The sequence below is a fragment of the Schistocerca americana genome, chromosome 1 (assembly GCF_021461395.2).
Source record: "Schistocerca americana isolate TAMUIC-IGC-003095 chromosome 1, iqSchAmer2.1, whole genome shotgun sequence".
Classification (NCBI taxonomy): domain Eukaryota; kingdom Metazoa; phylum Arthropoda; class Insecta; order Orthoptera; family Acrididae; genus Schistocerca; species Schistocerca americana.
The window spans coordinates 1143915032-1143932648 of NC_060119.1; the positions used below are offsets into that span (position 1 = coordinate 1143915032).

The 17617-nt window shown below is 40.7% G+C and overlaps 1 protein-coding gene across 1 annotated transcript in view; it reads right to left on the minus strand.

Moving 5' to 3' along the window:
• LOC124551364 (prostaglandin reductase 1-like) overlaps positions 1-7699 on the minus strand; it is a 42514-nt gene extending 34815 nt beyond the window's left edge. The window contains exon 1 of the mRNA XM_047126403.1: positions 7381-7699. Coding sequence (XP_046982359.1) covers positions 7381-7581 — 201 coding nt within the window. The 5' untranslated portion in view covers positions 7582-7699. The remainder of the gene's footprint in view (positions 1-7380) is intronic.
• Between the last annotated feature and the right edge of the window lie 9918 nt (positions 7700-17617).

Here is a 17617-nt window from a genome sequence, read left to right on the forward strand (position 1 = left end):
AATATTATTGCAACTGGAAGATATTTAATAGCACTTGAAATTTGTGAAGATATTGATAATCCGTTCATTTACATCGTTGCCGCTGATACAGTAAACAGTGTAAGAACTGAGATAAAATACGATCTTTGTTGCGGAGGATTATATTTCATCTTTTTGTATATTAATCACATTTTGCCGAATTATTCGCATCGTATAATCGTTTTTATGGACTGCGTGTGCAGTGACCAGTTTCTGTAATGTGAAGATGCCTTTCTCTGCTTTTCTTGTTTTTGTGTCATCAGTCTTTTGACTGGTTTGATCGGCCCTCCGCAAACTTCTGTGTGTCAACTTCTTCATCTCAGAGTATCACTTGCAACCTATGTCATTTATTTGCTGCATTTACTCCAATCTCTGTCTTCCTGTACTGTTTTGGTTTCTACAGCTCCCTTTAGTTCCATGGAAGACATTCCTTGAAGGCTTAACAAATGTCCTATCACCCTACCTCTTCTTCTTCACAGTGTTTTTCACATATTCCTTTCGTCTCCGATTCTGCGCAGAACATCCTCATTTCTTACCTTATCAATACAGCTAATTTTCAACATTCGTCTGTAGCACCACATCTCAAATGACTCGATTCTCTTCTCTTCCAGTTTTCCCACAGTCCGTGCTTCACTACTATACAATACTGTGCTCCAAACGTGCATTCTCAGGACGTTCTGCCTCAAATTAAAGCTTATGTTTTATATTAATAGACGTCTCTTTGCCGACAACGCCCTTTTTGCCAGTGCTAGTCTGCTTTTCATGTCCTCCTTGCTCTGTCGGTAATTGGTTATTTTGCTGCCTAAATAACAGAATTCCTTAACTTCATCTACTTCCTGACCTTCAATTTGATGTTAAGTTTCTGCTGTTCTCATTTCACTTTCGTCTTTCTTCAATTTACTTTCAATCCATATTCCGTACTCATTTGACTGCTCATTCCATTAAGCAGATCATGTAATTCTTCTTCACTTTCACTCAGGATATCAATGTCATCAGCGAATCGTAACACTGATATCCTTTCACTTTCAATTTTAATCCCATTCCAGAGCTTTCTTTTATTTCCACCATTGCTTCTTCGATATACAGATTGAGTAGGAGGGGTGAATGACTGCATCCCTGTGTTACACCCTTTTTAATCCGAGCGCTTCGTTTTTGGTCGTCCACTCTTATCTTTCCCTCTTGGCTTTTTTGTATATTATTACCCGTCTCTCCTTATAGCTTACCCCTATTGTTCTCAGAATTCAGAACATCTTCCACCATTTCACACTGTCGAACGATTTTACCAGGTCGACAATTTCTATCAAAGTGTCTTGATTTTTCTTTATTCTTGCTTCCATTATCAACCACCACGTCAGAATTCTCTCTCTAGTGCCTTTACCTTTACTAAAGCCGAACTGATCGTCGTCTAATACATCTTGAGTTTTCTTTTCCTCTCTTATGTATATTATTCTTGTTAGCAACTTGTATGCATGAGCTGTGAAGCTGATTGTGCTATAATTCTCGCACTTGTCATCTCTTGCAGTATTTGGGATTATGTGGATGATATTTTTCCGAACGTCGCATGGCACGTCCCGAGACTCATACATTCTATACGCCAACGTGAATATTCGTTTTATTGCTACTTCAACAATAATTTTAGAAATTCTGGAGGAATGTTATCATCCCTTGTGCCTTATTTGATCTTAAGTCCTTCAACGCTCTTTTAAATTCTGATTCTAATACTGGACCCCGTCATCTCTTCCAAATCGTCTCCGTTTCTCCTATGACATCAGACAATTTTTCACCCTCATAGATTTCCTCAACGTAATTTTTCCACCTATCCGCTCTCTCCTTTGCATTTAACTGTGGAATTCCCGTTGCGCTCCTAATGGTACCTCTTTTGCTTTTAATTTCACCGAAGGTTGTTTTGACTTTCCTACAGACTGAATCACTCATTCCGACAACCATTTCTTTTCATTTCTTCACATTTTTCGTGTGGCCACTTCGTCTTAGTTTTCTGCACTTCCTTTTTATTTCATTCCTCAATGACTTGTATTTCTGTATTCCTTAATTTTCTTGAACATTTTCGTACTTCCTTCCTTTGTCGACAAACTGAAATATTTCTTCTGTTACCCACTGTTTGCTGGCCGCTGTGGCCGAGCAGCTTTAGGCGCTTCAGTCCGGAACCGCGCTGCTGTTACGGTTGTAGGTTCGAATCCTGCCTCGGGCATGGATGTGTGTGATGCCCTTAGGTTAGTTAGGTTTAAGAACTTCTAAGTTTAGGGGACTGATGACCTCAGATGTTAAGTCCCGTAGTGCTTAGAGCCATTTTACGCAGTTACATTCTTTGTATCTATGGTTTTACTTTTCATCTTCTGTGATTCCTCTTTTTACAGATGTCCCTTCTTCTTCAACTGTACTGCTTTCTCAGCTGTTCCTTATTGCTGTATCTACAGTCTTGGAGAACCTCAAGCGTATATCGTTGTTCCTTAGTACTTCTTTGCGTATTGATTTTTCCTGACTTATCACTTCAGCCTACTCTTCATCACTGCTACATTGTGATGAGACTGTATCTGCTCCTGCGTACGTCTTACAATCCAGCATCTGATTTCGGAATCTCTGTCTGACCATGATGTAATCTAACTCAAATCTTCATTCAACACCCAGCGTTTTCCAAGTATACCTCCCCCTCTTGATGTTATTGTACCGAGTATTCCCTATTACTGGCTGAAATTTATTACAGAACTGAATTACTCTTTCCCTCCTCTCATTCCTTGCCCAAAGCCCAAATTTTTCAGTAAACTTTTTTCTACTTCTTACCCTACAATAGTCCCACATGACTATTAGATTTTCATCTCCTTTTACGTTCTGTATTACACTTTTAATAGATCCTCCTATACTGTCTCTATATCTTCGTCTTCAGCTGGCGACGTCGGCATGTGTACCTTAACTGCAGTCGTCGGTGTTGGTTTGCTGTCGATTCTTATAAGAACAAAGCTATCACTGACCTGTTGACAGTAATACACTCTCTGCCCTATGTTAATATTGTTAACAAATCCTATTCCCGTTATACTGTTTTCTGCCACTGTTGTTGTTACCCTATACTTATCTGCCGAAACCCTTGTCTTCTTTACATTTCACTTCACTGACCCGTACTATATCTAGATTGAGCATCTACATTTCCCTTTTCAGATTTTCTCGGTTCCCTACCACGTTCAAGCTTCTGACATTCCACGTCCCGACTCGTAGAAAGTTATCCTTTCGTTGGTTATTCAATCTTTTTCTCATGGTCACCTCACCGCTGGCAAGCCCCTGCCGAAGATCCGAATGGGCTACTATTCCGTTATCTTTTGCCAATGGAGAGATCATCATGATAGTTTTCGAATCACAGACCAAATGTCCTGTAGTTACACACTATGCGTCTTTAATGCAGTGGTTCCCATAGCCTCCTGCACCCTCTTCGAATTAATCACTGCCGATTCTTCCCTTTTTAAGGGAAGTCTCCCACACCTAGGAGAAGAGAGTGCACTGAACCTCTGTCCGTTCCTCCGTCCTCTTTGACAAGGACGCCGGCAGCATGAGGGTGACTTCTTATGCTGGAAATTTTCGGTCGCCAATGCTTCGTATTAATCAAACTTTATCGGGGCGGGTTTCAAAGCCGGCAGCGAGGAGTTATCAAAGACGCTACCCCTAGGCCACGGGTGTGGTAGATGTCTACCATTCGCGAAACGAGTAACTGAAGTTAGAAAATAAAAATCTCTGCACCCAAGACCGGAATTTTATTTTGTATTGATAATTACGAGAGATATTTTTTATCTTTTTCTTCTTTCCTCCTTCTACTTCGTTTAGTCTTTGATGATTTAGAATATTTGTTGTTTTTTCGATAATACGAAACGAAAAATTGATTTTTTAAATTAATATTGCTACATCAGTCTCTTTTACCTGAGTATGCAAAAGTGTCAACATATATTTGATCTTCTTTGTAATGCTTTTGTGAAATGCGCTGTGCGTGAAAACGTACGTAATATGCAGCACAGCTATGTGCACTGCGTTTCTGGAGCAATATCGATAGATTGCAATCGAAGAGTGACATTAAGTGCATCGTCGTTGTGTGCACGCCTGGGTTGTGCAATCGTTCTAGAAAGAAGCAGTTGAAAATCTACGGCTCCGTTCTTATTTTTTCGATCTCTGTATAAACTAAATTTCTCCGTGGACGTTACGAAACGAAGTGGAGGACAATGAATACTGTGAGCGTCATTGAGTACTATAAATAGCAGCGATAATACTCAAGCGAATGGAGTGTAAATATCGCTCTTAGAACAGTACTGTTTTGCACGTAACTGATTTCCACGAGTTAATGTACTTTGAACTTATTATCTTGTGTGGAACTTAATGAGCTGCCTCGTGCGTTAAAGCATGGCTGTTTGTCGGGGGGACTTCTCAAGTGTTTACAACGTATGATACTGTTTCCGCCAGGACCTTGAATTTGCGATTGTTACTGCTAAAATCGGACGGACTGTAACTTCGCCATCGGCGAGTAAATGTGCTTTCTACACTGTTTTGAATCTGTATACGGGACGTTAGAAACAGAAACGCGGGTGTAAAGAATGTTGTAATCGTACACATATTAATGTCAATTTATACAGCAACAAATACGTCTAACTGGTTTATGACAAAACAGGTGCAGCACAAGATAATATAATCATAAACTGAAGATGTATCCATTGAAATTTCTTTGCTGATAAGGCTACAATAATTAGGCTGCCAGCATCACCGAGAGGCTGCTGACGTCACAGTGCATCGTCTACAAAAAGATAAGCTGCAACGCTAAGCTCTCTGTCCCTTTAAAGACACAAAGAATTTCGTTTAGTTTCAAATGTAATGTCTTTCTCTGTTGCGATAAACTTTTCGCAATATTGTTTTCCTTAGAAATCAGTGTAATTTCAGTGAAGTGTGTTTACTATCTATGACTGACATTCTTGATCCACCATTAATATTAGCTGTTGCCACTTACTACCAACACCTTCCTTATTCATTTTGTTGTGGTTGTTACTGAAGGTGTATCATGTATTATTTTTGTGGGGTGTGTTCTCATGCTTGTGTGTATCCATTTCATCGAGCGCATCTGGCGCATTTACGTGTTTTGTTGTGGTATGTCCGCCTATGTTGTGCTGGACATTACCATTAAATTCTGAGCCACTACCAGTCCGAAAAAAAATGGTTCAAATGGTTCTGAGCACTATGGGACTTAACATCTGAGGTCATCAGTCCCCTAGACTTAGAACTACTTACACCTAACTAACCTAAGGACATCACACACATCCATGCCCGAGGCAGGATTCGAACCTGCGACCGTTGCAGCAGCGCCTAGAACCGCTCGGTCATACCGGCCGGCTAACCAGTCCAGGTTAGGCGGCTAGTCCGCCATTGTTGCGACGTACGGTAGTGGTGGGACATTCCAATCTGACAGCTGACAGCCGGCCGCGGTGGTCTCGCGGGTCTAGGCGCGCAGTCCGGAACCGTGCGACTGCTACGGTCGCAGGTTCGAATCCTGCCTCGGGCATGGATGTGTGTGATGTCTTTAGGTTTGTTCGGTTTAAGTAGTTCTAAGTTCTAGGGGACTGATGATCACAGCAGTTGAGTCCCATAGTGCTCAGAGCCATTTGAACAGCTGACAGTTGTTTACATTCAAGAAGACCGTATTTTGCAACCTACTCATAAGCAAGTGCGGATTTAAATGGCTGCTATAGTTATAACTGTAAAAAATTATAGGCATTTCCTTATTTAATACGAATTTATTTGAGGGAGTTTTCGTGTTTTACGTTATTTAGGTGTTTGTTACCAAACTTTGGCGTGGTTACTTTCGTTAAGTTTGAAACGAAAACGATTTTTTGTTAGTTTAAATTACCGAAATTCACTGCCAAAGTCATGCAAAGTAGATCCCCGAGAACCATTTTCTTCACATATGGCTCAGTTTGCGACAGGACTAAGGAACGCAGCATGTTAGGGCTTAATTTGGTTACACTACTGACTCATTTTCATCACACACTTAACTTCAATTCAGTCAGTTCGTAAAACTAGATACAGTGCTAACTAACTAAACTTCAATGTGCATTGTAGAGCTCATACTGGGACCCCCAGGGCTAAGTAAAAATGAGCAAAATAGTAATAATTTCAAACTGCTGGTGAATTGAACATTTAATTCAGTAAAGTGACTATTACAAACTTCTTAACCTGTTCGCAAGCATTTCATGTGTTTTGATTTTAGTAACACTGGCATAGCAGAAGTATTTGTTGTTAGGTAAAGTCATTACGAGATTTTCTGAATTTATACGAATTTATTATGAAATAGTGGTTAGCGTTCACATGTCAAGAGTGGAAACGAGTTTAATTCATCACCCCATATCTTGTTACCGTGAACTGAGTATCGACTGCAACTAACACCTTAGTATGATAATGAGTTCCATATGAGACCAACTCATTTGGCTCATTTGTAAATTATATCACATACAAACCAACGGAAATTATTACATGATTTCAAATTGAATTAAAAGCCTGATATGAAACCTAACATTTACTCAGCAGATGCTGGAAGACAAAAAGATCATGCAGTGCACATTTGTTAGTAATCCAAATACACTAGATGAATTAATATAGCTTCGCCTCTCAAAATTCAAGAGCTGTTTTGGAATCAGCACCGAAATTCGTTTGAGATGAGGCACTTCAGTCGTAAATTGGGATCCCTTTCAATTTCGAGAGATATTCACTTCTTAAATTTTGATAACATGTGACAAGTGAGAATCAACTATGGTTACTACCACATTATTATATATGAATAATAATATACAACAGAAAAACTAAAGTAAATATTAATATAAATAAAAAAAGCCTTCAAGTAGGTTAATTATATTATTTAATACTTGTCTTTACATTGTTTTGTGACAAAGCTTTCCTTAAGCTGGTGGGGAGAGACACGTCTTTAAAAACATTTCTTGTAGACGGCAAGCTTCAGTTGACAGTGAGTTAGTGTTGCGGTAGACCAGGCTGATCTATAATTGAAGGCATGCACGTGTAAACGGGCTAACCCTCACATGATATTTGGAGGTGAGACTAATGTCAATTTTGATAGTTTCCGTACCCAGTATTAGTAATCATAAAATTCTGATAATGGTGACAACAGTCATAGCACAAGTGAACTTCTGGATTACGGACCTGAATTCGAATGCTGCCATCGAATTCATCACATTATGAAAGAGGAAACCTTAAGGTGGGCTTGTGAAATAGTTATGTCTCTGTAGGTGACGTCAGATGGGACAGAAGAATGAATAGGAATTTAGTGCTACTGTTAGCTGAGTTTGACAAACAAGTGTAAATAGTGCGTACCTGTGATCCGATCATGGTAGCCCCAACCTTGTGCCTCTGCGTGTACGCCCTCTGGTAGGGGTCGACGCTGATGTACTCCGCCTCGCACAGTATCTGGCCATTCTTCAATGATGGCAGTTCTTCTTTCTCGATACTGAAGTCGTCAACTTTCGGCTCTCCTTTGAAGAGACTTGCAATGACGAACTTGCGTGCCTTCGACATAGATAGCTGCTTCGTCAGTTAAGTACGGTAATATTCGCGACTTCTTTAGCGGCCTTAAGATGGAATGAATCGGATGTTGTCGTAGCTGAGGCGCTCACTTAGCTGCTGCCGACGCCAAGTCTTTTGCAAGGTTATACGCCGAGCCAGGTCTCTTTATATCAGGTGGCTTGATGATGCAATAGTCAAGGACACTAGGGTAGTTGCGAGGCGCCTGCCATCTGTGTACGGACCGGCAGAGAAGGAACCGCTGCGTCATTCGAGCATATCAGCGAGCCAAGTCCTCCACACAAGCCGAAGTCCCCTTGCGACGTGCCGTATTGAGCGTTGTAACATTTCGAACAACTTCCTTGTACCGCAGTGATGATATCTCGTTCAGTCTCCCATGTATTGTTAGCAGTAGCACCACATCACCGCCAGGTCTTCAAGGAATCTATCTCCCATATATAAAACACCGTTTCTAAAGTTTGTTGGAAGTCGTTAAGTGCTCTCATTGTTAAACACTGGATGAGTATGGTATTTTTAATTCGCCCTTCGATTTAAGAGAAGCTAGTTTTCACGCTTCTCAATGCTTAAGACGTCATGTCTTTTGAGGTCATTTCCTCTGATATTCGACTCTGAGTTGGAGTGAGGGAAAAATGACTGTAGTTATCTACAACTACATGTGCATCTACGTGGACACTCTGCAAATCACATTTAAGTGTCTCGCAGAGGATTCATCGAACTACCTTCACAACAATTCACTATTACTGCACTCTCGAACAGCCCACGGAAAAAACGAATACAAATGCCTTTCCATGCGAAATCTGACTACCTTTATTTTATTATGATGAATTTTTCTCCCTATGAAGAACGGTGTCAACCAAATATTGTCGCATTCAGAGGAGAAACTTGGTTACTGGAAACTCGTGGGGATTTCTGCCGCAACGAAAAATGCTTTTATTTTGATCCTGAACCATGTCCGTGACACACTCTCCCTTATTTCGTGATAATGCAAAACGTGTTGCTTTTTTTAGGACTTTTTCGATGTTCTCCGTCAATCATATCTGGTAAGGGTCCCAGACCGTGCAGCAGAGAGGATGGACAAGGGTAGTGTAGGTAGTCTAATTATTAGATCTGTCGCACTTCCTAAGTGTCCTGCCAATAAAACGCAGTCTTTGGTTCGCCTACCCCGCAACATTTTCTATGTGTTCTTTCTAATTTAAACTGTTCGTAACTGTAATATCTAGGTGTTCAGTTGAATTTGCCGCTTTATGGTTAGACTGATTTATCGTGTAACCGAAATTACTCATGTAGATAACCTCACACTTTTAATTATTTAGGGTGACTTGCCAGTATTCGCACGATTCAGACATTCTTTCTAAATCGTTTTGCAGTTTGTTTTGATCTTCTGATGACTTTACTAGACGAAAAACGACAGCATTATCTGCAGATAACCTAAGGCGGCTGGTCAGATTGCCTGATAAATCGTTTATATAGATAAGAAACAGCAGAGGGCTGTTACATACGTTGTGGAACGCCAGAAATCACTTCTGTTTTACTCGATGACTTTCCGTCAATTACTACGAACTGTAGCCTCTCTGACAAGAAATGACATATCCAGTCACAAAATGAGATGATATTCCCCTAAGCACGCAATTTCACTACAAGTCGCTTGTGCGGTAGAGTGTCAAAAGCCTTTCTGAAATCTATAAAAACGGAATCAATTTGAAATTCCTTGTCAATAGCACTCAACACTTTGTGTGTGTAAAGGGCTAGTCGTGTTTTACAAGAAAGATGTTTTATAAATTCGTGTTGACTCTGTGTCAATAGAACGTTCACTTCGAGGTAATTCATAACGTTCGAAAATAATATATGTTCCAACATCCTTCATGCCTCCGTACAAGCTCTAATTTCTCTTATATTCGTGGTCCTTAAGTGAAATGTATGTTGGCGGCAGTAGTATCAGTCTGCAGTCAGATTCAAACGTCAGTTATCTACATTTTCTCAACAGTGGTCGTCGAGAAGAACGTCGCTTTCCTCCAGACATTCCAGTTTGAACTCCCGAAGCTTCTCCTTAATACTTTCGTGTTGTCCGAACGTACGGTACAAATCTTGCAACCTGCCTGTGTGTTTCTTTTATTTCTTTCTTTAATCGGACCTGGTGCCGGTCCCAAACCGTCGAGCAGTACTTACGAACGGATCGCACCAGTGTCCTATAAACGGGATCCTTTACCGCAAAAACCAAACTTTCTTACAATTCTCCCAGTAATCCGAAGTCGACAATTCGCCTACCTTGCCACAATCACGAGCAGTGACAGGACTGACTGTCTGTTACCGGTGGCTTTTTTTTTCTTTTTTTTCAATCTCCTGTATATTATTCTTGTCAGCACCTTGGATGCATGAGGTGTTGCACTGACTGCGATACTTCCCGCACTGGCCGACTCTTGCTAAGTTCGCAACTGTGTGGATGATGCCTTTTCGGAAGTCTCGTGTTATATCGACAGTCTCAAACATTCTACGCATCATCATTAATAGTCGTTTGGTTGCTACGTCCACTAATGGTTTTAGATATTCCAACGGAATGTTATCTATCCCGTATGTCTTATTTTATCTTATGTCGTCCAAAGCTCTTTTAAATTCCGATTATAATACTATATCCCCTCCCTCTTTCTTCCCCTCCACTCCCCCCCTCCCTGTCATAGACATGTCTTCAGTGCACTCTTCCCACCTATCCGTTCTATCCTCTGCATTTAACAGCGGAGATACCATTGCACATTTAATGCTACCGCCCTTTCATTTAGTTTCATCGAAGGTTGCTTTGACTTTTCTCTATGTTGAGTCAGTCGTTCCGACAATTATTTCTTTTTCGATTTCTTCACATTTTTCACTTAGCCGTTCAGCCTTAGCTTCCCTCATTTTGTATACACTATATTCCTGAGTGGCGTATATTTCTGTATTTCTGAATTTCCCTGAATATTTTTGTAATTGTAGTTCCTCGATCAAGTGAAGTATTTCTCCTGTTACCGGTGTTATTTCTTTGCAGGTACCTTCCTGGCACCTGTGTATGCTCTGTCAATAACATCTCAATATTTCACTATTTAATTACATTTCTTAGCTCTAGACTCCGCACTCTTCATTGGAAGTAGACCAGTCAGAGAGCTTCTAAGCCAGTGCAAATGTTTACCTCAGACAAATCCCAACAACAGCTCATCCAGTCAGATTTCTTCAACTTCGTAGGCCAACCACACTTTTTGGAAATGAGCCGAACAAAGAGCTTCGTATCGCTTGGATGGGAGGGGTATACCACCATTCTCGTCCAGTGCTATTGGTAACTTCATAGTGTCTGCGTGACACAGGACATTTTTGCACTATTGCCAGTGTTAGTTATTTACATCGGGTGCTTAAAATGGGGAAACCTTATACTACGAGTAGCTTCAGAGGATATAGTAGCGTTATTTTGCTTGATTTTTCTGTTTTCGATATACCTTTTGCGAGCAATATATCACTAAACATATGTGAATGACCACGTGGGAGTCTCAACAGTACTAGCGTAATGCCGTAGCGGCTTTTTTCGTCTCACTTTTGTTTGCTAAATCTGGAAGTATTTGTACACAAATTGTAAAACCATATACTATAGTTTTCCACTGTAGATGTTGTTATTGTTGTCGTGGACTTCAATCAAAAATTGATTTGATGGAGCTTTCCATCTGTCCTCTGCTGACTTTCCTATTTAGTTTCTGATAACCAACCCTTCGTCTTCTTTTGTATTCCTTTCCCCGTTTCAGCCCATTCTGTCCTGATGCTCCCTCTGAAACTCTCAACAACGTTTCCCTCACATTATCTAGGTCCCATCTTCTTACGTTCCTACGTTTCTGCAATTTCCACAGTTCAGATGAGCGGTTCATGAGCGATAAATTATGGTCAGAATCAACATTTGCCGCTGGAAATGTCTTGGAGTTAAAAGTATGATTTCGAAATCTCGGTCGTACCTTTATATGATCAAACTGAAACATTGCAGTGACACCAGGTCTCTTCTACACATAAAATCTTCTTTCATAATTCTTAAACCAAGTGTAAGCAATGAATCATTTTAAAAATACGAACTGTCCACTTTGACTAGGGGGGTTGTTCCAAAGTAAGAGCACATAAATGGGGAGGAAAGAAGTAAATAATTTTAGGATAGGGAGAACGGAAAGACAAAATAATGTGTGGAGTAAATTGGAAATGACTCACCTGTCATTACAAAGTTATTCTTTATTCTAAGAGAGAAATAACAAATTTACATCCACACAACGGGCTAATGTAATCAACTATGCCGCTTACTTACAAAAATCACAGTATTGCTGGAAACCCGCTGTAATATTAGCTGGTGACTGTCTTTCCATTTGTAGTATGTGCCTAATTATCACAAGTATTTCCTCCCAGTTTCCTTAAATCAGTGATGTAATCCTCAAATTCCAGCCAAACATACGAATGACGTCACACCTTGACAGCTTTCCCAAGGTTTTCACCCCTGAGCATACCGATGAAACATGAAACCCTCCATTACGAGTTCCTTCCCGACCATGTGCATCTGGACGACGGGCGCGATGGCCACCTTGGTGACGTTGTAGGTGGAGATGCAGCAGCACACGGATATGCGGCCGCGCTGACGCATGTTGCTGATCACCGCATTGCTCTGTTCGCCTCTCGCGTTGTCGAAGTAGCAGTCGACGCCATTTGGGGCGGCCTCCTTCAGCGCCTTCTCCACGTTCACCGTCTTGTGGTTGAAGGCGTGGTGGAAACCTAGCTCCTCCTTCAGCCACTTGACCTGGAAATAGGATAAGACACAGGGAGAAAATTATTAAACTGCAATAAAAGTGTAGACCATATTTTCACATTACGACAGATTTTGGAGAAACATAGCGAAAAATGAAAAAATATAGGATTAATTTTCATAGATCTAGAAAAAGCGTATGATACTGTTCCAAGAAAATTACTTTGGAGAGCACTACATATGCCAAACATAAACCCTTCCTTGATTAAAATAATACAACAGATGTATAAAGATAACATTTGCCAAGTGAAAGTTGGTAATAAACTTTCACAGAAAGTTAGAACAAGCAAAGGCCTTTTACAGGGCTGTCCCATGTCACCATCATTATTTAAAATCTATTTAGATATTAGCCTTAGAACATGGTCTCGTAAATGTAATAGTATGGGAATAGAAATAAGAGATGGAGTTTATCTACATCACTTATTATTTGCTGATGATCAAGTAGTCGTAGCACAAGATGGAGAGGATGCTAGCTATATGTGCAATCAACTAGCTGCAGCATACAAAACTTGGGGTTTGAAGATTAATTACCAAAAAACAGAATACTTGGCAAATGATTCAGATGACCTATACATTGAAGGAAAGAAAATCAAAAAGATAAACACTTTCTGTTATTTGGGATCCATTTTAGAAATCGATGGAAAATCAGAGTCAGAAATCAATAAAAGAATTAGTAGCGGACGGAGGGTCATTGGGATGCTTAACTCAGTCTTATGGAGCAGGAATGTAATGAGCAGAACTAAAAAATTAATATACAAATCCATATTAGAGAGTGGGGTTCTGTATGGAACGGAGACCTGGACAATTAACATGAAGCACGTTAAAAAATTACAAGCTCGAGAGATGGACTTTTGGAGAACATCGGCAAAAATCTCCAGGAAAGAAAAGATAAGGAACACCGAAGTAATAAGGAGAATAGAAATAAAAGAAAGAATATATGACGTAATGGATAGGAAGAAATTACAGTGGTACGGGCATGTACGACGAATGGAGAAAACCAGAATACCAAAATTGATACTGGAGTGGGAGCCGGAGGGGAGAAGAAGAAGAGGACGACCTATGACCACCTGGCTCCAAAATGTACAGCACACAATGAGGAGAATGGGCGCAGAGGAAGAAGACACACAAGATCGAAACACCTTGAGAAATATTTTGAGACTTTAGTTTAAGAACGTTGATTGTTTGTGTTGTAATTCCCAAGTAAATTATTATGTTGGAGATAAGCCTCTGTAATGAGGAAAAGCTCAAAATAATAATAAAATAATAAATTAATAAAATAATAAGTAAATAAAAGACGGCCGGAGTGGCCGTGCGGTTCTAGGCGCTACAGTCTGGAGCCGAGAGACCGCTACGGTTGCAGGTTCGAATCCTGCCTCGGGTATGGATGTGTGTGATGTCCTTAGGTTAGTTAGGTTTAATTAGTTCTAAGTTCTGGGCGACTGATGACCTCAGAAGTTAAGTCGCATAGGGCTCAGAGCCATCTGAACCATTTTTGAAATAAAAAAAAGTGAAGACATGGTGCGTTGATGCTTAGAAGCACGAAGTACGTACGAGGGAGAAAAACACTAGGGTAATGAGTGCTTGATCATAATTTCGGATGCTAGCCAAGCCTTCACGTTGCACTGTTGTGTTTGACCACGAATGGCACATGTCAAATGTACCCAATACGCTGCAGTTGTCAGTCGTGATTACAAAGGTGTTCAGTGTATTTTTGAGTGCAGTATGGAGGAGATAAGTGAATTACAATGAGTGAAATTTGGTGGTCCTCTGATGGCGGATGCTTCTGTAAATAAGGTGTATCAAATATTTTATGTTTGAAATGGCGTCGTATCGAAGATTTATACTGCATATAGAGAAAGCTGCAAAAGGTCATCCGCTAAGTCAATGCTGATGAAAGCGTGTGTCGAGTGACCGTAACAGACGGTCACTGAAGAGGATTGTGACGAAAGGTAAGACGATGACGGCTGAAAATGTCACTGTAGAACTGAATGTCATAAGCATTGTGAAAACTGTCAGCAAGAAGAGGGAAGTCCGTAAAAGGAAAACGTAGTACTGAGACCGTATAACCGGAAAAAATGGTGCAATGGAAGTAAGCCACTTGGTAGGATCAGTTTTCAGAATGGAATTATCGCTCTGCAGCGGAGTGTGCGCTGATATGAAACTTTCTGGCAGGTTAAAAGTGTGTGCCGGACTGACTCGAACATTTACCAGGCTGTGGCTAAGCCATGCCTCCGTCATATCCTTTCTTCCAGGAGTGCTAATTCTGCAAGGTCCGCAGGAGAGCTTCTGTGATGTTTGGAAGGTAGGAGATGAGGCACTGGCGGAATGGAGGCTGTCAGGTCGAGTCGTGAGTGGTGCATGGGTAGCTCAGATGGCAGAGCACTTGCCCGTGAAACACAAGGTCCTGAGCTCGAGGCTCGGTCCGGCACACAGTTTTAATCTGCCAGTAACTTTCAGAGTAAGCTACTACAAACAACATAGTGAACGCATTATTGTGGCCAAGATAGACACGCAGCCCACGCCTACTACAGTAGCACAAGTTTATATGCCAACTAGCTCTGCAGATGACGAAGAAATTGATGAAATGTATGATGAGATAAAAGAAATTATTCAGGTAGTGAAGGGAGACGAAAATTTAACACTCATGGGTGACTGGAATTGAAGAGTAGGAAAAGGGAGAGACGGAAACATAGTAGGTGAATATGGATTGGGGCTAAGAAATGAAAGAGGAAGCCGCCTGGTAGAATTTTGCGCAGAACATAACTTAATCATAGCTAACACTTGGTTTAAGAATCATGAAAGAAAGTTGTATACACGGAGGAACCCTGGAGATACTAAAAGGTATCAGATAGATTATATAATGGTGAGACAGAGATTTAGGAACCAGGTTTTAAATTGTAAGACATTTACGGGGGCAGATGTGAAATCTGACCACAATCTATGGGTTATGAACTGTAGATTAAAACTGAAGAAACTGCAAAAAGGTGGGAATTTAAGGAGATAGGACCTGGATAAACTGAAAGAGCCAGAGGTTGTACAGAGTTTCAGGGAGAGCATAAGGGAACAGTTGACAGGAATGGGGGAAAGAAATACAGTAGAAGAAGAATGGGTAGCTTTGAGGGATGAAATAGTGAAGACAGCAGAGGACCAAATAGGTAAAAAGACGAGGGCTAGTAGAAACCTTTGGGTAACAGAAGAAATATTGAATTTAACTGATGAAAGGAGAAAATACAAAAATGCAGTAAATGAAGCAGGCAAAACGGAATACAAACGTCTCAAAAATGAAATCGACAGGAAGTGCAAAATGGCTAAGCAGGTATGGCTAGAGGACAAATGTAAGGATGTAGAGGCTTATCTCACTAGGAGTAAGATAGATACTGCCTACAGGAAAATTAAAGAGACTTTTGGAGAAAGGAGAACCACTTGCATGAATATCGAGAGCATTGATGGAAACCCAGTTCTAAGCAAAGAAGGGAAAGCAGAAGGGTGGAAGGAGTGTATAGGGGGTCTATACAAGGGCGAAGTACTTGAGGACAATATTATGGTAATGGAAGAGGATGTAGATGAAGATGAAATGGGAGATATGATACTGCCTGAAGAGTTTGACAGAGCACTGAAAGACCTGAGTCGAAACAAGGCCCCTGGAGTAGACAGCATTCCATTAGAACTACTGAGAGCCTTGGGAGAGCCAGTCCTGACAAAACTCTACCATCTGGTGAGAAAGATGTATGAGACAGGCGAAATACCCTCAGACTTCAAGAAGAGTATTATAATTCCAATCCCAAAGAAAGCAGGTGTTAACAGATGTGAAAATTACCGAACTATCGGCTTAATAAGTCACAGTTGCAAAATACTAACACGAATTCTTTACAGACGAATGCAAAAACTGATAGAAGCCGACCTCGGGGAAGATCAGTTTGGATTCCGTAAAAATGTTAGAACTCGTGAGGCAATACTGACCCTACGACTTATCTTAGAAGAAAGATTAAGGAAAGGCAAACCTACGTTTCTAGCATTTGTAGACTTAGAGAAAGCTTTTGACAATGTTAATTGGAATACTCTCTTTCAAATTCTGAAGGTGGCAGGGGTAAAATACAGGGAGCGGAAGGCTATTTACAACTTGTACAGAAACCAGATGGCAGTTATAAGAGTCGAAGTGTATGAAAAGGAAGCAGTGGTTGGGAAGGGAGTGAGACAGGGTTGTAGCCTATCCCCGACGTTATTCAATCTGTATATTGAGAAAGCGATAAAGGAAACAAAAGAAAAGTTCGAAGTAGGTATTAAAATCCATGGAGAAGAAATAAAAACTTTAAAGTCCGTCGATGACATTGTAATTCTGTCAGAGACAGCAAAGGACTTGGAAGAGCAGTTGAACGGAATGGACAGTGTCTTGAAAGGAGGGTATAAGACGTACATCAACAAAATCAAAACGAGGATAATGGAATGTAGGCGAATTAAGTCGGGTGATGCTGAGGGAATTAGATTAGGAAATGCGACACTTGAAGTAGTAAAGGAGTTTTGCTATTTGAGGAGCAAAATAACTGATGATGGTCGAAGTAGAGAGGATATAAAATGTAGACTGGCAATGGCAAGGAAAGCGTTTCTGAAGAAGAAAAATTTGTTAACATCGAGTATAGATTTTAATGCCAGGAAGTCGTTTCTGAAAGTATTTGTATGGAGTGTAGCCATGTATGGAAGTTTAACGTGGACGATAAATAGTTTAGACAAGAAGAGAATAGAAGCTTTCTAAATGTGGTGCTAGAGAAGAATGCTGAAGGTTACAAGGATAGATCACATAACTAGTGCGGAGGTATTGAATAGAATTGGGGAGAAGAGGAGCTTGTCGCACAACTTGACTAGAAGAAGTGATCGGTTGTGTAGGACATGTTCTGAGACATCGAGGGACCACCAATTTAGTATTGGAGGGCAGTTTGGAGGGTAAAAATCGTAGAGGGACGCTTAGAGATGAATACACTAAGCGGATTCAGAAGAATGTAGGCTGCAGTAGGTACTGGGAGATGAAGAAGTTTGCACAGGATAGAGTAGCATGGAGAGGTGCATCAAACCAGTCTCAGGACTGAAGACCACAACAACAACAACAATTTTCAGGATCCGTTTTCCTCCCAAAGCTGTTTTAAATTTCTGAGCGACTATACGTCCCAAAACGAAAACATGCCGGTGGTACGATGAAGGTTTTGCCTGCCATATCTTGGTATTCCACGGGCCCCATGGTTACTTTAC